The 18598-nt window shown below is 54.4% G+C and overlaps 7 protein-coding genes across 7 annotated transcripts; 3 read left to right on the top strand and 4 right to left on the bottom strand.

Moving 5' to 3' along the window:
• Positions 1–878: 878 nt before the first annotated feature.
• Positions 879–1874, bottom strand: PG997_009561 (U3-containing 90S pre-ribosomal complex subunit-domain containing protein; the record flags this gene model as incomplete). Its single annotated transcript, XM_066813876.1, has 5 exons — positions 879–1060; positions 1112–1217; positions 1268–1313; positions 1375–1552; positions 1604–1874. 5 exons carry the CDS (start codon positions 1872–1874, stop codon positions 879–881), a joined length of 783 nt encoding a protein of 260 aa, XP_066665838.1.
• A 231-nt stretch (positions 1875–2105) lies between these two features.
• Positions 2106–4141, top strand: PG997_009560 (aspartate-tRNA ligase; the record flags this gene model as incomplete). Its single annotated transcript, XM_066813875.1, has 4 exons — positions 2106–2157; positions 2244–3067; positions 3123–3416; positions 3464–4141. The coding sequence occupies 4 exons, from the start codon at positions 2106–2108 to the stop codon at positions 4139–4141; spliced, it is 1848 nt and encodes a 615-aa protein (XP_066665837.1).
• An 891-nt stretch (positions 4142–5032) lies between these two features.
• PG997_009559 (uncharacterized protein) lies at positions 5033–6427 on the top strand (the record flags this gene model as incomplete). Its single annotated transcript, XM_066813874.1, has 2 exons — positions 5033–5301; positions 5380–6427. The coding sequence occupies 2 exons, from the start codon at positions 5033–5035 to the stop codon at positions 6425–6427; spliced, it is 1317 nt and encodes a 438-aa protein (XP_066665836.1).
• Positions 6428–6767: 340 nt separating this feature from the next.
• On the bottom strand, positions 6768–9742 carry PG997_009558 (uncharacterized protein; the record flags this gene model as incomplete). Its single annotated transcript, XM_066813873.1, has 3 exons — positions 6768–6809; positions 6867–8286; positions 8349–9742. 3 exons carry the CDS (start codon positions 9740–9742, stop codon positions 6768–6770), a joined length of 2856 nt encoding a protein of 951 aa, XP_066665835.1.
• A 551-nt stretch (positions 9743–10293) lies between these two features.
• On the bottom strand, positions 10294–11198 carry PG997_009557 (NAD(P)-binding protein; the record flags this gene model as incomplete). The annotated part of the gene is made up of 2 exons (XM_066813872.1): positions 10294–10562; positions 10691–11198. 2 exons carry the CDS (start codon positions 11196–11198, stop codon positions 10294–10296), a joined length of 777 nt encoding a protein of 258 aa, XP_066665834.1.
• A 468-nt stretch (positions 11199–11666) lies between these two features.
• On the bottom strand, positions 11667–13980 carry PG997_009556 (FAD binding domain-containing protein; the record flags this gene model as incomplete). The annotated part of the gene is made up of 7 exons (XM_066813871.1): positions 11667–11897; positions 11988–12109; positions 12226–12868; positions 12953–13377; positions 13443–13488; positions 13559–13738; positions 13855–13980. Coding segments are annotated over 7 exons (1773 nt in total), but the record flags the coding sequence as incomplete, so codon positions are not given.
• Positions 13981–16859: 2879 nt separating this feature from the next.
• On the top strand, positions 16860–18349 carry PG997_009555 (aldehyde dehydrogenase; the record flags this gene model as incomplete). Its single annotated transcript, XM_066813870.1, has 2 exons — positions 16860–17305; positions 17368–18349. 2 exons carry the CDS (start codon positions 16860–16862, stop codon positions 18347–18349), a joined length of 1428 nt encoding a protein of 475 aa, XP_066665832.1.
• Positions 18350–18598: the final 249 nt, after the last annotated feature.

The raw sequence follows: 18598 nt of genomic DNA, 5'->3' as shown, positions 1-18598 counted from the left end.
GACGAACCATCGTTCCGCCAAGCCGGGAAGTCTGAAGTCAACCTCCTACAGTACCTCTGTACAGACCTCTAGGCTCTGCTTGTTGCCTCAATCGGTGATCCCGACGCCAACATATTCCGCACCCCGGAGCCCAGATTATCCGAATGCGCGAGGTGGTACTGGATCCCTTGTTGTGGTATGCCATGCTACCGTCTCAAGCGCATTGGAAGAGAGCGCACAATTTGTGAAACCCTTTTTCTTTTTCTTCTTCTTTTCTCTTTTTTTTTTTAAAAAGGGAATTTTAAAAAAATATTTCAGAATTGACTGCCGACTGTAACTGTTTCAAGTCCCGAGAATGGGGTTAAAATAAGATTGAGCTTTCCGCAAGACATTGAGGGCTGTGTGTTTCGGTGTAGGCATTCTACAAGTATGACTCGGGGCGGAAGCAGCCGTGGGACTTGAGAGTGTACAGTACCTCATAAGCGTGACCTGCATGTTAGTAATACATAGCACAATTGACTCGGCCGGCTAGCAACCCTCCGGGCGGGCTCCGCTGCTCCGCAGTCACGACTACTTAATCACCACCATCTAGTCCGTCGCCAGCCGCTTAAGTAGGTTAGGTAGTCTATCACAGTTGTGTTGGTGGTTCCATCGGGCGTTCCTTCTCCTCTAACGAAAACGGTCGAAGCTGCTTGTAGAGGAGGACATTGCGAGTCTCAGCAGTCAATAACGTAGCACTGCAACACAAGCCCGTTCTTTCCAGATAGCATGCATACTCAATTCTATAACAACACTGATTCGTCTACCATACTGCTCAGGGTATTGTTGTGCTTTTGTTGACCCCATAGTTCGCCAGACGCCGTAAATATGTACCGCAGAGTGAAATGCACTGCCCATGACTAGTAGAAGAGAAGCTGCAGCGGCTTCTCCGTCGCACCATACTTCTCTTTGAACTCCTTCCTTGCCAGCCACCGTACCAGAGGCATCAATGTGTCCTTCATGTCGAGAACACCTCGCTTCTTCTGATCTATGTGCGATGCGTCCACCACCAACCGTTCCAGATTCGCCAGAGACAGCGACCCTAGGCTACGTTAGATTCACTCAATATTGGGCACAATTCGATGCCACATACCATTCTCGACGAGATCGTTCAGTCTAGCAGGCGTTCCAACAGCCATGCCTGTCCGATGTTCTTTGAGGTTCTTGCTAGCTTCTTCAAGCTTGATATGCTTTGCGAACTACAACAGGGTTAGCTCAGTCAACCACTCCCTGGATTGAACAACATTACCAATTTCGCCACCATATTGCCCTTGGAACTGAACTTCCTCACCGATCTGTACGCACCACATGTCAGTCACATTACCCATTACCCAGGGCCGATTACGGATCACGTACCTGACCACATCTGCGGCTCTCAACCCAGCACCAGAGACAATGATGGTATGAGGCGATCCCTTCAGCTTGGGGGCCTTCTTAAGCTTCTCAGGTTCTTTGGTGAACTTCTCGAGGAACTCTGGCAGCTTCTCGAGATTTCGAGGCTCTTGCCATGATGTGGTGTCCTCTATGGAGAGAGCTAGGTTTCGTCAGTCACGGCTCAACAAGATTCTGGATATTGGACACAAACGTGAAATATAAAGGTCCGCAAGCTCGACCGGGCTCAAGTCAGATCCAAATCTGCTGGTCTTTTGAGCCAGATAGTCTGCCAGGAGCTGGGGGTCCATGGCTGCAATGGCCTGGTTCACGCCGGCTTCCGTATCCAGCAAGCTCTCGTCCTGCTGGAAACCAGCCTTGCGCTTCTTCCGTGCGCCACCCTCATCGGTGCGTGCTCTCTTCTTGGACTTGGCCTTGGAGGCCATAGCCTCTGATTTAGCCACAGTCACCTCGTTATTAGACATGTTTGCAGCCGGTGATGGGATGGTGCAAGAAGGCATGTATTGACATGCCAATTCTCTGATGAATTATTGGCTGGACGGAGATACTAGTCGAGACCGGCGAAAAATTGCTATAGGCGGTGCGCATTGATGCAAAAGTTTTTGAGTTCTGATTTAACGGGGAGATGCGCCTAGCGTAGCTTTCAGGTACCGACCCACCTTTTGGCCTTTGCCCCTCCAAATTTTTGAGTCCCGATGCTCGAAGCGAAAGTAACCCCACATTGGCCGAAGGAGTCACTCATCGAAAGTTGGTCGTGAGACGGCGTATTGGTTTCCTCGTATAAACCAGTTACAAAAACACGTTTGGCCTCACTCAATTCTCTCGCTCAGCAGCTGATCTGCAACATTCCTGCGAACACCGCCAATTCCACTCACTCATTAATCGCCATGTCCGAAGCCCTCCCGCCGACCCGACCCAAGCCTCGGGTTCTGCCCCTCCTCCAGAGGAGGGTGCAGCTGAAGGTGCCGCCGCCCCGTCTAAGAAGGGAGCCAAAAAGGCCGAGGCCAAGGCGAAGAAGGAAGCCGAGAAGGCCAAGCGAGCTGCCGAGCGAGCTGCGGCTGAAGCTCAAGCGAAAGCTGCTGCTGGTGGAGGCGAGGACCTGGCCAAGGACAACTATGGCAACATCCAGCCCTCTACCAAAGTCGATGCCGAGCGAGTCAATTTGAAGAAGCTCGGCGAGGAGCATTTGGGCAAAACCATCAAGCTGCGCGCATGGATCCAGAACTCCAGAATGCAGGGAGCCAAGATGGCTTTCGTCGAGCTGCGAGAAGAGCGCAACTGGGCTATTCAGGGTGTCATGTCGGTCAACCCCGAAGGCAAGCCTGTGAGCAAGCAGATGGTCAAGTGGGCAGGCAACCTGAACCTGGAGAGCTTTGTTTTGGTCGAGGCCACTGTTCAGAAGCCCCTTGAGCCTGTCAAGAGCTGCCGCGTCAGCAACTACGAGCTTCATCTTACCAAGTGCTACCTGATCGCTACTGGCCCCGAGGTTTTGGGAATGACCCTGAACGCTGCCAACAAGGCCATCTCTAGCTTCGACGACGAGGATCCTGCACAGGACGCTACCACCGAGGGTGTCAAGGACCTCAGCCTTACCGAAGCTGCTGGTGCGCCGTCCGCTACACTGGTCACACATTTGAATAACCCAGTCATGCACAAGGTAAGTCCCATTTATTCAAATCCGATCATTCTATCAGCTGTTAACTCCATGATAGCGTGCACCCGTTCAACAAGCAATTGCCGACATCCGCATGACGGTCCGCAAACTGTTCGCACAGTACCTGGAGGAGAGAGACTTTGTCCAGTTCGAGGCTCCGTGCCTCATTGGTGCTGCTTCTGAGGGCGGTGCCAATGTCTTCCAGTTGCCTTACTTCGATACTTCAGCATGCCTAGCCCAGTCTCCCCAGTTCTACAAGCAATTCGAGATTGCTGGTGGCCGTAAACGGGTGTTCTGTATCGGACCAGTCTTCAGAGCGGAAAACTCTAACACACCCAGACACATGACCGAGGTATGTCATTCTTTGCTAATTCCGCAATATAGCTAACAACTCTGTAGTTCACTGGTCTTGATATGGAAATGGAGATCGAGGATAGCTACACTGAGGTCCGCGACATGATCGAGGGATGCCTGCTTTACATCTTCCGAGGTCTGAAGGAGAAACATGCGGACGATATTGCACTCATCCGTGCTATCTATCCGTCCGAGGAATTCCTGCTGCCCGAGGCAGGCAAGGAGGTCCGACTGACCTTTGCCGAAGGTCAGAAGCTGTTGCGTGAAGAGGGACCGGAGGAGTTCCGTAATGTCAGCGATGATGAGGACATGAGCACCCCGCAGGAGAAGGCCCTGGGCGCTTTGGTTCGTAAGAAGTACAACACCGACTTCTACGTCCTCGACAAGTTCCCTGAGGGTGCCCGACCTTTCTACACGATCGAGGACCCCGAAAACCCCAAGGTCACCAATGCTTATGACTTCATGATGCGTGGCCAGGAGATCTTGTCTGGTGGCCAGCGTATCCACATCCCTGAGCTGCTCGAGGCAAGACTGCGAAAGAAGGGAATTGACCCCGCAAGCCCTGGTATCAAGGAGTATGTTGATGTCTTCCGGTCAGCAGGTGTCCCGCCCCACGGTGGTGGTGGTATTGGTTTGGACCGTGTGGTGGCTTGGTACCTTAACTTGCCAAGTGTACACCTGGCTTGCTTCTACCCTAGAACCCCGAAGAGGCTGCTGCCATAGAGAGCCATGTCCGGAGCAGAGCTTGTGTGCGGATGATCGAAGCTACATGATAAATGAGAAGACGATATAAGAAGAAAAAAAGAAACCAAATAGTGGAGGTCAATTCCTGATGTTCCGAACCACTTCCCACTACAGACAAGAACGATAACTGTCAGACCTGCATCTGATTTGAATCGTGAGCTATCAAAATGCCATCATGCAAGAGAGTGCAGGGTTAGTATGCACTGCCGCCGTCAGCACATCACGAAAAGAGGCGCAGCAGGGAGGTAATGGCGAATCAGCTCTTAGACGAGAACCAGCGACTCTGACTGGCCACTGCTGACCAAAAAAGCATATGCGATGAATTGATCGACGATTCTCCGCCGCTTCTTCTCTTATCACCCGCCATTACAGCACATCTTTCGCCCAACACGCGTAGACTCAATTGCTTCCCTCACCGCTAACTCTTATACCTTCCGATTCTTCTCTCTCCAGGATATTTGCATATCCGCCGGTAAGTTTCAAGCCTCCCTCTTTGTTCTCTTCTACAGTGGTGTCTCTCTGTCTCGTGGGTAGCAGCATAATCCTTTGGGGGCTATTTCAGGCTGTGTGGTCTTCGGCTTGGGCAGCAGCAAGCTTACTGGAGGGCGCCTTTAGAGAGAGAGCAGTAGCCCATGTCCTCGAGTGCCAGAAACAACCATACCAAACCGGGCTCATACGGGATTGAGTATTGGAAGAGAGACCCGAGCCCGCCTGTGTCCGAGACTATGCAATACATGCACCATCGAGACGTCCCGACCTCGAAACAGGTGCACAAGTCCAAGGCCACATCGTCCATCTCGCGGTCCATCTCCCGATACCAAGCATCCTCTTCCTCCTCCAAAAAGAGCAAGTAACAAATATATTGAGACAATGCCTAGCAAGCCGCACAGGAACAAGCGCCCGCGCCATCCCGACAGCGTAGGTTGTCACTCCCCGAGCCCTGGGCCGCCGCTGTCGGGATTCGATAACCCAGCCAAGCGGTTTCATCAGCTTCTTTCCGACCATGTGATGAACCACTCGCCTGCTGCTCAAGACTCGGACAACCTGGCTTGCCCCTTTGTGAAGCACAACCCCGGGCGATACGCCTATGTTGTGAACTCGTGTACCGAAACGGGGTTCAAGGATGTCGGCAGTCTGAGGTAGGCGTTGTTTTGTTGCCTCTTCCCTCCTTCTTAAAGGGAACTGCATTAACCAAAGGGTATGTGGCGAAAAAATAGGGACCACATCAAGCGAGTGCACTCTCGCAAGTACGGGTGTACCGAATGTCATTCCCACCGGTTCAATTGCGGGAAGAAACAGCTCAGCGCGGCCAAGACGAAGCACCAGAGCCAAAAGGAGTGCAAAGACGCGAAGAAGAAGCGAGAGGATCGGGAAGACCGAGAAGATGCCTCGGAGCCCGAGTGGATGACCGAGGAGCAGGAGAGGGAGTACGACAAGCTGGACTTGCGAAGGAGCCGCCTGGATAACCTCGAGGAGTCCTTTCGGGAGATCTACACCCACCTGTGGCCCGAATGCAAAGCGGACTTGTCGACGATCCCCGCCCATTGCTACGGATCGGGGTTCCTGGTGTCCATGTTCGTCATTGACCAGATATTCGAGAAGCTTTCCATTGGTTCGACAAGGAGACGATCATTGAGCCGTCTCCCAAGCCAGCAGCTGCCGTATGAGCAGGACACGACCGAAACCGAGGACGACCCAAGCCCACCACCACCACCTGAGGAGCATCTTGCTGGCATGCTAGGAACCAGCCCGTTCGATTACCCGACTTACGTGAATGACCCGACGGCGGCACCCTTCATGGCCAATGGCAACAACACCAGCTACGCACATTCCATGTATGCCAACCCAGGGACCTATCTCTCATCCGAGAACTACTCCCAGCCAGGTGGACTCCTTCAATTCAACGGCGGCAATGACCAATTCGTCATGAGCCCCTTTTACGACGACTCTGCAACCCAAGCCGACGAACCGCGGGTGCCACCCTTCCCCTACACCATTCCGGTGTCCACGAACCCCTCCCAACAAGACTCGGCATACGGGACTACCCCATCGGATGAAAACGAGGGCTACAAGACCCAACAACAACAGCAACAACCGCACCACCACTACCACGGCGCCGCCCTGCAAGTCACCGACTGGGCTGCGTTGCATCACGCTGGGCCGACTGGCCCCGAACATAACCCACCAACAAGCGATGACATCCATCTGGACGAAGAGGGCGCTGTGGAGGATTTCGGTTATCTCAGCGGTTGTCTTCCTACTTAAGGGGACGGGCGAGGACTGGAAGGGGCGCTATATATAATACACCGCGCTACTGGATGTTAATAAGGATGTACTTGCTCTGTTACGTAATTACGACTTCATGCCACTCACGTTTGAAACTTTATGTCGATGTTCATTCTTGTGTGCCGTGTTCCTTTCCCATGCCTCAAGCGGCGTTATGTGTGTGCAAAGCTCACCAGTAGTGGGCCAAAGAGACTGAAGTGACGTTGCGAAATTTTGAGGTTACAATAACCACATCTAAGGAGACTATGTCGGCTGCTTTACATGGTCGGCTTTACCATCGAGCCCTTAAGATTCTACACCAACAAATATCATGCCCCCTCTATGCCGAATACCATCGCATGTTGATCTGCTTTTTCCGTACCTATTGATATGTTAGCATCATACCGGTAATTAGCGGGGTAGGGTTAGAGAGTCTTACCATAGGTCCTAGAGCCATGACACCGGCAGTCAAGGCCAGCACTGTACCTATCAGCGTAACCTTGTTGAATCCCTTGCCCAAGATATCGAAAGGGAGACTTGGCGTCATCCGGGTTCCGAAAATGTCGACGCCATAAGCAAAGACGAGACTCGTGCTTTCCAGGTTAGCAGGCGCTGTGATGATCTCCTTGACGCCAATGACGTCCCGCTCGTGCGTGATCATGAACCTGGGGTCGAGCTCGACCAGAGGCGTGTACTTCGACAAGCCCTCCTCGAGCTCCGCAGGGGTGGGATCACGGCCGACCACTCTACGAGGATCAATCACCATCCGCGGGATTCCAGTGATGGAGTGGGAGCCGGATGCGAAGGCCAGCAGTTGTCGAGATGTGATACCTTGTCGTGTTTGGGTTACGGCAAGGGACGTGATGGGGCCTGAAAGCATAAATGTCTTGGAAACGGCTGATGGAATGACAGGACCAGTAGGCTGCTCAATTGGATCAAGAGGGGAGAACTTGGCATCCTCGCCCAGCGCTTCTCCAAGCGGGCCACGATCATTCGAGACTTCTGATTCGTAGAGGTCGGTAATGGCCAACTGGTAACCCTTGACAGACTGTGTCTCCGAATGTCTGACCGCATACTGGCCAAAGAAGGAGCAGGCAAACCAGTTCTCGGTTATGGCACATGATATATCCTTGTTGGGGTCTACACCTTGGTGCGTCGAGGATGTCAACACTTCGCCCGATACTGAATCGAGGAGGTAGAGTGTCATGGTGGACGAGGCCTCGTCAATGCCAGCCACAACAAGCGTGTTAGGGTTGAGGTACTTGTACAGCACGCTACGGTCTCCCAGGACACGACCGACAGAAGCGATTGGGTCGTGAGGAGACCTGGTAGCAATGTGCACAATCTTCTGCTTTCCGGAAGGAGAGAAGACCCAGGCAGGCACCTCGACGGCCTGCTCGCCTTGGGGCTGGAACGTGATGCCCTTGAGCTCATTGCCAGCCCGGACAACGACTGTTTGCTTTGGCGCGTAGGCAAGAGGAACCTCGCCAATCTTGCCGTCGATGCCAATAGGAAGCAACCATGGTCCAGCTGCGCTGTCAACAACAGCGACACTTTGGACAGGAGGCCATAAGCCAGGGCCCATTGTCTCCACGGTCTTGCCCGTGTCCGACTTAACAATGATGAACTCGCCATCGGCACCACGCACCGTGATAAGGCCCTTGACATCATCTGCGTGGATGGATTTCACGTCCCAAGGCAGGGTAGACGGCGTCTCCGATGCCGACTTGGACCACACGATACGGCCATGGTTGCCCGCGTCGAGACCGTACAATTTACCCCGCTTCGTGGCCAAAACGATCAATTTGTTAAGACCAAAACTGTCCCTTGTCAACGTGGCACTGTCCTTCGCACCCCCTCTGAGCCCACGATGCTGCTAAGTAAGCGCCCGGGAATAGACTCTAGCCAGTCTGGTAGATACTGGAGGTCGTCGACATGGCGCTTTACTCGGTGGATGTAGGCCTCCAGAGGATTACTGTGTGCTTCAGCTTCCAAGGTCTTGGCCAAGTCCTCGGATTCGGGGATTTCAGCCCAGGTTGCTGCAACAGCACCTGTCAAGCCCTCTGGTCGAGTCCAGGCCACCTCGCCATTGCGAATCATGGCCCAATCATCGGTGTCCGTAACGATGGCCGATCTGACAGCGTAGTTGGTTTCTGACTTCTTGATAACCTCTGAGACGCCATGCAAAGCTCCTGCCTTAACATCGTTGCCCTTGAGTGGCCAACGACCAAGAATTCCGTGGGAGAGCGAGGAAGTAACAATGACCTCGTCAGGGTTTACACGTGTGAAGTAGACGTTTGTGCCAGCCGTGCTAGTAGAGAAGGCACTCTCGCCATCAAGCAAGGGGAGATCGTAGGCCTTGGTAACTGCGTTGGTTTTGAGGTCCACATGGAAGACATCCGCCTTGTTCGCCGTTTTGGTACGGCTCTGGACGAGGAAATGGGGCTGTGATTGGATGTGGTGAGGCGCGTGGATTTCGATGCTCCTGGTGTCGGCGAGAAGAGGGAACTCCTGCTTGTTCTTGTTTCCCAAAACGTTGACCTTGAGTTTGGTCAAAGCGTTGTCGGTCCAGGCAACGATGGGCGCAGCGGAGTTGGCTCCGACGAACATGACATCCTCAGCTTTCTGTACCTCGCCCTTGGTGCCGATGTTGATCTCGTCCAGTCGCTTGCCCGTCAAAGTATCTAGCACGGTGACCTTCAGGCTGTACGAGAGCAGCGATCCGTGCAGACTGATGACAAAGACCTTCTCGACATTGGTGCTGACCTGGAGAGGAATATCGCCGTTGACAGCTCTGAACTCCCAAACAACGTGGCCCTGGAGACCATGTATTCTTCTAGCGACCGTAGCACCCTCCTCTTCGTACAGAACCAAGACGTCCTTGTGGTCACTCTCGGTGAGCTCCATGATCTCGAGATCTTTGGCCCTGCCATCGAAATCCAGCGACCACAGGTTGCGACCGGTGGGGGCGTCCCAGGCCTGTGTAGAGCTGCCCATAGCGCTGGCGACCCAAGTGGCATCCTCGCCAGCGCGCAAGTAGCCGGCGCCATTTGTGATGTTGCCTTGTAGCAGCTGGCGCCATACTACGGAGCTGGTGCTGGGGTTGACGGCGCCGAGGACGCCGAGGTCGCTCAATGTGTAGAGTAGGCTGGCTTTGTCTTGTCGCCGCGGTCGGTGGAAGAAGGTTGTCTCTCGCTGGGGGACGCCGAGCAGCTCGTAGTGGTAATCTATGTGGCCGACTTCGTCTTGGAAGACTGCGCGCACAGCTGCGGGCAGGGCCAGCAGCACCGAAAGCGCGGAAAGTGGGAGATGCATCTTGGTAGGTTGGTTGGCTTGTGGCCTAAGTTGGAGGCCGTCGTTTATTGAGCTGCTCTCATGGGACTAATGCGATGTGCTCATGAATAGCAAGCGCTGTGGTTGACAGAGGCCAGGATGCTGGGCGATATCTTAAGCAGGTACCTCGTCTCTACGCTGTCGACAGCTTGCAGCCAGCACTTGCTCAATTGACGTCGACCTCTGCCAAGTCCACATGCAGCTGATAAGTGCATAAACCCGCATGGTATCCATGTACTTCCCATGAATTGTGCACTGCACAAGCTCGGGCCTCATTTACTCCGATGCTAGGTACCTCAAAGGGAATGGGTTAGGTACCTACATGGCGACCGACCACTTCCAACTCTCCCGACTCCTGAGATAATGAATTCATATAACGGGTTAATTCGTATTATGAATACCGAAGCTGTCATTGGGTTTTGTTCATATGTTTTGGAATATTCTTGATAACAAATATACCTATGTCAGCCTAATTGGCAGGTCTGTGGTAGTATGTTATCTTATACGATTGATAAACTATTCGTCCCTGCATCCTACTTCATCATGCCATCCACCTCCACAACACTTCCATTCATGTACCTCGCCTCGTCGCTCATGAGGAACGCGACGACATCCGCGATCTCTTCGGGCGTGCCCATACGTCCGAGGCTGTTGGCCTGTTCCATCTCCTTGATTGCGTCGTCTGTGCCCTTCGCTACGCCCGCATTGGTAGGGGTTGTGATGTAGCCTGGAGCAACAACGTTGACTCTCGCCCCCTTGGGTCCCAGCTCGAGAGCCATGGCTTTGCTGAAGCCGATTACTCCTGTCCAGACAACACGATTAGCCGAGGTGCGCACATTGAGAAACCGACCTGAATCAGCCTGGTATATATATGTTTGCCTCCAAATCATTTACTTTGCAGGTCCAGATCGCAAACAGTATTTCACGTACCCCATTTTGTCGCACAGTAGGTGGCATACTCAGCCCCTGCACGCACGCCCAGGACCGACGAGACGTTGACGTAGCTCCCCCTCGACGCCGTCACATGCGGCATCGTAGCCCTCGTCACGCTGAAGACGCCTTTCAAGTTGACCGCCATCAGCTTGTCGTAGTACTCTTCCGAAACCTCGGTCAGGGGGAAGGCCGTCGGGTTGATGCCGGCGCAGTTGAAAACATGGTCGATGCGGCCCAGGGAGGCCACGATCTCGGCCACGCGACTCTCGACATCTGCCTGCTTCGAGACGTCGAGCGTTTGGGCGAAGTGCTGCTTGCCGCCGCCGCCGCCGCCGCCGCCGCACAACTCGAGCGTCTGGGAGATGCCCTCCTGGCTCACGTCCGTGATGGCGAGCGTGGCACCTAGGCCGTGGAGCTTGATGGCCGTGGCGCGCCTGGGGTACACGGGCGAGCACAAAGTTAGACCAGGCATTCCGCCAAACTGCTTCCGGGACGAGGCTTTCATGTTGACTCACCCAATGCCACTTCCAGCTCCTGTTAATAACACAACTTTGCCTGAAAGACTTGCCATTTCTATCTGGTTTGAAGTACGTGATCTGGTACCGGTCTGTCTCGCATCTGGAGGCAGTATACATATATTAACCTCCAACAGCCGCCTCCAACATGGTCTCCAACAACTGCCTCCAACAATGATATACCCCACATCCCGACGTCGGAGAACGCCGACAGTTGTGGATTGGACGTTGTCAATTGGGTGATCCATCCCTCACCTGTGACCTACACAACCGCCAGACACAATCTAGGTACTCTCTTCCAGAGATACAGCGCGTGGTTTCCCTGGGTGGCAGTTTGCTCTAGAGCTGGTTACTACGCAGTGCCAAAGCGACGTTTCCCCCAAGATCGTGGGTTTTCGGAGCTAAGAACAACGTGAGGCGTGTACCAAGCCAACTATGAAACCTGCTTCATATTTCGCCTACAATCCAGCAGAGCACCCCATCAAGCCCAATCCATCGTGTTGAAATGTTTCTTCAGAGGCATGGTCAACTCGACATAGTCTAGATCCAATCTCCCGCCAGCGCTCGTTGCCAACGCAGGGGTGGCACCAGAGCACGTCCTCCGGGTCAACGGCGCGCTTGATCTGAACCAGACGGTCGTAGTTCTCGCCCCAGAACTCGTTCTGCCAGTCGGGCCTCCCTGGGTTATCCTATAAGAGTAATGAGTTGCTTTAGAACCTCACGACAAAATGAGCCCCGCAGATTCCCTCTGCCTGCACCAGAATGCCGGGAATACTCACTTCGTTGACATAAGCTCCCATGCCTGGGGACAGCTTTCTCAGGGGCTCCATGGCATCGTTCACCTGCACCAAGGCTTCTTCACGGGCCCTCGTGTTTAGCGGTGGGAATGTGACGCCGTTTGCTATATATAGGTTGTTGTGTTTTCAGTAATAGCTCTTTTTTGTTCGCGTGTTTCTCAGGCTCGTGGGAGAAAACAAGATGGGCAAGGGGGTGAGAAAAGCAAATAGGTATACTGACTGGCATAGACAACCGACTTTCTAAACGCAGGGGAGACGGCATTGCCGCCACCACGGGGCTTTGCATTCCGCATTCCACTGCCCGTCACCAAGAAAGCCGTACCGTAGCCACTGGGGCTCGACAGCGCCTCGAATGCCTGCCCTAGCTCGGAAGGATCTGCTGCTGCCAACGAGGACGCATCCAGCAACCGTGAGCCGGCATATTGGTCGAGGCCTGAGAATGTTCCCTCATCATGAGCGTCGTGGAAATAGTCCAGATAGGTCCTAAAGACCGTAATGTTAAGGGCGGGTATAATAATGGCTTCTGGCCACGCCTTACGAACGTGATCGAGAATCGGCTCCCAGATTGTTGACATCTTGGCCGGATCGTCAGTATCTGTGAGCACGAAGCTGCCGTCCCAGACATCAGCGTGAATCTTGCTCCCGTTCACGTCGACCGACATGTTCGGGTGGGCGGTACTGTAACCCGAGATGCCGTTGCGGTCAAGATAGGGGAACTGGGAGAGCATGTAACCGACCATATCCCAGAACCACCCCTTTCCCGCCTCGGGACTGGCAATATACAGATACACACGCAGCATGGAAGGACTTGGATAGGTCAGCATCGTGACAGAGGTCATGACCCCGAATGTTGAGCCGCCGCCCTGTAGGTATCATCGCTTTAGCCTCGCTCATTAGAGGTCGGCAAATGGGATGAGGAAATTGGCTTTTCTTTTTCCTTGACTTACACCGCGCATGGCCCAGAATAGGTCCTGATTCTGACACTCGTTGGCCACCACGATGTTTCCCATCGGTGTGACGACCTCCATCTCCAGCACCTGGTCCGCACCCAGGCCATACCGCGGAGCGAGGATGGAGTGGCCGCCGCCGGTGAGGTAGCCTCCCACGGCGACCGTCTTGCTGGCCCCTCCGACCACGGTCTGGTTTATCTTGGCTAGCTCCTCGTATACGGTGCCCATCTGCGCCCCGCCCGCCACGGTGACCGTATTCCCGTCGATGGTGAAGGGGCACAATTGGGGGCGGAAGGAGGAGGCGCGGGTCTCGATGGCCTGCATGTGGTGAATCCAGATGGAAAGCGCCCCGGGAGCCGTGGATCGGCCCTGGAAGTCGTGGCCGCTGCTCCTGACCACCACCCTGATGTTGTGCTCTCTTGCTGCGCAATTGGTTATGATTTAGCCTCTCTCCCCTACTATCCCCGGCAGTAATTGCTAAACCCACCGAAGATCAAGCTGGTCTTGATATGCTCTGCAGTTGTGGCATTCACCTAGATTCGCTGATCTCAGATTCAATAACCCCTTTTTGGTACTTTAGGTCGGTGCATGAATGATACTCACAACAAAGGCCGGGTATCCTGCAGAGCTACACGGGTATTCTGGGAGGGGCAGGCAGGTATCGTTTGCGTATTGATTCACCATGCTGGAGACCGGATCGTCCTGGTGAAACTCCGAGGTACGCCATCCCGCGGCGACCTTTGAGCATCGGCAGGGGTCAAAGGTTGGCTGACCCAGATGGCACTGCGAAGAGGTGCGTCAGTTCTGTTTGCCTCGATCCTTCTCTAGGAGTATTTGCCGACCTGCGTGGCCGTTCACACTATATACTTGTCTTTCGCGAAGAAATATACCATACGTACCATAGCCCCCGGAGGAGATGGCTGGATCAGCCTTCCTCCGACCGACTTGTTGTAGTTGGCCCATTCCTCGTCTGTTGGCCAGCCGGGGAATCCGGGTGCAGCTTTACATGCTGCAGGGTCTACGACCTGTCGTCCTTCATCATATGTATGTGCATCGCAAACGGCCGGGTGTAGGTCGATCGAGGCAAAGCTCCGGTGTGAGCTTGCAGCAGAAATGAAGAAAATGTAACAAAGGGCCGCCTTAGGGAGCCTCATCATGTTCTCTCCAAGCAGTACACCAAGTACACTAATTGCCCTTGTTCTATTCAGCAGCTTGGTCCGTACGGATGTGGGAGTGGTTCTCAAGATGAAGATGCTTCAAATGAAAGTACTGTGCAGTATGATCTTTGTTTCCTTCAGCCATAACGTATGCAGCAGCCGCCGCGGCAAGCCTTTTAAACCCATCGTAGTACAGGTCTTCCAGTGCCTCGCCAGGTGATTACGAGGTATACCAGGTTCTTCTCCCTTACACAAGCCCATGATCGAACGTCAGATTACCTAGTGATGGTAAATATCGCCGCCGCCATCTACCCTATAGAAGCAGGGTCGGGTTTTTTAGGTGTAGACCAGTTTCCGTATTAGGTATTATGCCACGAGAAGACGTACGATGACTGGCTGTGAGATACCACGTGCATATAGAAAAGTAAGCAGGATCGTATAATTGATCCAATAGGTCAATCAGCATGTGCCTATAACCTATGAGGTAGGTAGTTGAGAGGTGCACATGTCAGACCAACCCAGTATCCCCATCTTGTCGTCGTACGTATGTGCGGCTCTTCGGAACGCAGCTTCTACCCTGCGCGGGACGGTCTTGGCCAAATGAATGACGGGCCGCACCAGCTGTTGCTACACGTCCATTCTTCTACATCTTGTCTCCTGCGGAAGCCGGCGCACTGGAAAAAGTGTTGAGCTGACCAAGAAGCAGGTTTGCCTATACTTGTTTCCGCGCTACTCGATCTTCCCCTGCATATCGCCACGCTCACGGAGCCTCCGTCTCGACAAACGGTCTCGATCGGGCTCTCAGCTTATGTGAACTAGAACAAGACACGCCTTCTAGGCCAATCAAGTGCCCGCCGGCTAAGCGAGCGGTCAAGAAGAAGAGGAAGAAGAAGAAAATTGTCCGACAAAGGAAAGTAGCCGGTGACCCGAGAGTAGCGGGTAGAGCCAAACAGCGCTTCCGGATATTACCCCCGGCCCAGAGGGGGCGTTTGTTTCCCGGCTAGCATTAGAACGACTGTGGCCTGTTACGTGTGTAGGGCTGTTAGTTTAGATACCTGCATGTACCATGTCTGCCCACATCCAAGATGGGACCTTTTTCGATATGCACAGTGATCCCCTTTCTTTGGCAAGTAGTAGGTAAAAGCCCACGATCACATGCAACATCAGGCTCGGCATTACGTATCCGTAGCAAAGGAGGTTGCATTGCCAGTATACTCCAACCATGCCATTGGAATGGGTTCAGCAGTCCCATTGGACAATGGAGAAAGTGGGCATATTTTCGCCGCCTCCTCATTGACGCCAAGTATTTCAAGGAGTTGCGTGATGTTATGCGTCTGTTGTCGAGACCGAGACCCCCTCCCCTTGCCTCCCTGATTTTTTTATTTGGTCGTACCCTTGGTGCAGTAGTTGCACGTTAAACGGCTCTTGCATCAAACTATCGGCGGGGTAGGGGCATCGTGTCAACTCTGGTCAGGTAGGCCAAGGCTACCTAGGCGATCCCGTCTTCATCGGGCCGACGCAAACGGGACTATCAGAGTCTGTAACTGCCCAGCTTCGTACGAAGCGCTTCTCGAAAAGGAAGGAAGCGCGCGTAGTGGTAGAATGCCAGATGGTAACGAGATTACCCTTGGACGGCGGGACGGGCAAAACGGGGTGGCGTCCGCCAGCTAGTCTTGTTGCAGGCCAAGTCGCGTACACTAACAAGCGACTCATGGGTGGTTGGTTGGTGTAGTAATAGTAAGCGTCCGTTCTGGAAAATGCAATGCGAGAAGATCCCGGAGTGTCACACCTGCAGCCAGTCAGTCAGTCAGTCATCCATCAGTCAGGCAATATCTATCTCTGTATCTGCCTCGCCAAAATGCCGCTCGATCGTCCGTGGATGCTGCTGGGGTCTGGGGGGCCCATGGCGTTGGGTCGGTGTCTTTGATTACTAGTACGGATACCGATTACGGATACCGAACTAACAACCCGACGTCCCCTCTCAGCCCTCTTCAATCTTCAATGAAACCCTCCAGGCACTCCACCCCCAGGTTGACCGAACCCTGAGGTCTGCGGACGGAGACTGCAAATCGTGCCATTGCCTCTGTTTACTTACATAATACTGGTGAGGTACCTAATGCGTCCTATCTGTCCGTGTCTGCGTGTTTCATGAAATGGAATCGCGGGCTGGCGGAAGACGTCTCCCGAAGCGATTTGAAATCGAATTGGTCAGCACTGCCACCCACCTAGTGGTACATACTACTACTCCGTACATAGTTCATGATACAATTGATATAGGTGGCATGAAGGAGATATTACGTAGATCTTGGACAGGATGCGATTGAGCGGGAGGGGAAAGAATTGGAGCCGGGGCTGAAGAGACGGGGGTTTCACGAACTCCAAGTGGGGCAGGGCATGGACATGGAAATCGAGGGTAGCAGGTAGTCGTAGTCCAGACTCCAGTTGTCCAGTTGGTTGGACGACTGACCTAGCACGTAGCGTAGCAGCTGCAGCTCCGTCTCGATACGTGCAGGACGACGATGTGCAGAGGAGCTGTTGCGGTGTCAGAGCTATGTATATAAAGATGCACACGCATGGCCCGGAAACCCTTCCTTTTTAACCTTCATCTCAAGCATACTTACTTTAATCATCTCATCCTCACATTCTGATCCCAAACCCAGCCCCCGGTTTCAGCCGACCTTACTAGCAGCAGGAGAAGCACCGTCTGAAGGAGGAAGAAGCATAAGAAAAAGAAAAACAAAGTAGCCATGGTCGACTACGTGGTACCTTTCATCATCGACGGCAAGGAGGTCCGGCCCTCGGCCACCTTCGACGTCGTCTCGCCTTCGACGGGAAAGCTTGTCCACAAGTGCGGTGTCGCCACCAAGGAGCATGCCAAGGCGGCCGTCGACGCGGCCAGCCGGGCGTTGCCTGCGTGGCGCGACGTCACCCCGTCCAAGCGCCGGGACTACCTGCTCAAGACGGCCGAGATCATGGAGAGGCGCCGCGACGAGCTGGCCGGCTATCTCATCGACGCCACCGGCTGCACCCAGGACTGGGCCGACTTGAACATTGACGGATCCGTCGATCAGATCAAGGACATCGCCGGCCGCATCAGCTCCCAGTGTGGTGCCGTCCCCTCTCTGGCCGACCCCAGCCTGGGCGCCATGGTCCTGAAGGAGCCTTTCGGTGTCGTCTTCGCCATCGCTCCCTGGTAAGCCACTCCCCGACCACCAACACTTGTTGGATGACCCGGAGAACTAACACGAGAAACAGGAATGCCCCCTACATTCTCGGAGTGCGCTCTGTCTGCCAGCCCATCGCTGCTGGAAACACCACCGTTTTCAAGGGCTCCGAGCTCTCCCCGGCCGTCTTTTGGGCCATCACTAGCTGCTTCCAGGAGGCCGGCGTCCCCGACGGTGTCATCAACTTCCTGTCCACCAACCCCGCCAACGCCGCCGAGGTCACCGAGTCCCTGATTGCGGACCCGGCCGTCCGCAAGGTCAACTTCACCGGCAGCACCGCCGTCGGCCGCATCATCGGCCGCCTGTGCGGCCAGCACCTCAAGCCCGTCGTGCTCGAGCTGGGCGGCAAGGCCCCCGCCATCGTCTGGGAGGACGCCAACCTGGACATCGCCGCCGAGCAGTGCGCCCTCGGCGCCTTCCTCTTCTCCGGCCAGATCTGCATGAGCACCGAGCGCATCCTGGTGCACAAGAAGGTCAGCGCCGAGTTCCAGAAGAAGTTCGCCGCCACCATCGACGCCATCTTCCCCGCTGGCGCCGACGCGCCCGTGCTCATCAACACGAACGCGGTAGACAAGGTCAAGAAGCTGCTCGACAACGCCGTCAGCAAGGGCGCCTCCGTCCTCGCCGGCGACTTCAACGCCACCGAGACGTCCAAGACCCGCCTCCGGCCCGTCGTCATCACCAAGGTCACGCCTGACATGGACATCTACCAGACCGAGTCGTTCGGCCCCTCGGTCAGCTTGATCGAGATCGAGACCGAGGAGGAGGCCCTGCGCATCGCCAACGACACCGAGTACGGTCTGTCGTCTTCCGTCTTCACCGAGGACCTGAGGACCGGTCTCCGCTTCGCCAAGGGCATCGAGAGCGGCGCCGTGCACATCAACAACATGACTGTGCACGACGAGGCGAACCTGCCGCACGGTGGTGGTAAGAACTCGGGATACGGACGATTCAACACAACTCTTGGACTGGACGAGTGGACCAAGGCCAAGACCATCACTTGGCGGTCATAGAAGGGAACTCCCCTTCTCGGCTGTAGGGCAGGTCTGGAATGATTAAAAGCACAAAAGTGACAGCGTTGACATGAATCTAAATAACATTCAAATTTCACATATGGACTGCAGCATCGCGTGACATGGTATTGTAGCTGACGGGGGAGTCCTTGTGTCACCTCGGGTGTAAGCCACAGCGGCACAATTCCGTACTGACGGGGGTCGATTGGATAATGTAGACAATATGATTGGACAAAGCTCCATCTTTTG

The sequence above is a fragment of the Apiospora hydei genome (genome assembly GCF_038363865.1).
Source record: "Apiospora hydei strain CBS 114990 chromosome Unknown utg000007l_segment0_segment0, whole genome shotgun sequence".
NCBI classification, from domain to species: domain Eukaryota; kingdom Fungi; phylum Ascomycota; class Sordariomycetes; order Amphisphaeriales; family Apiosporaceae; genus Apiospora; species Apiospora hydei.
Note: the sequence above shows the minus strand (reverse complement) of the source record. Positions and strands in the feature narration are given on the sequence as shown.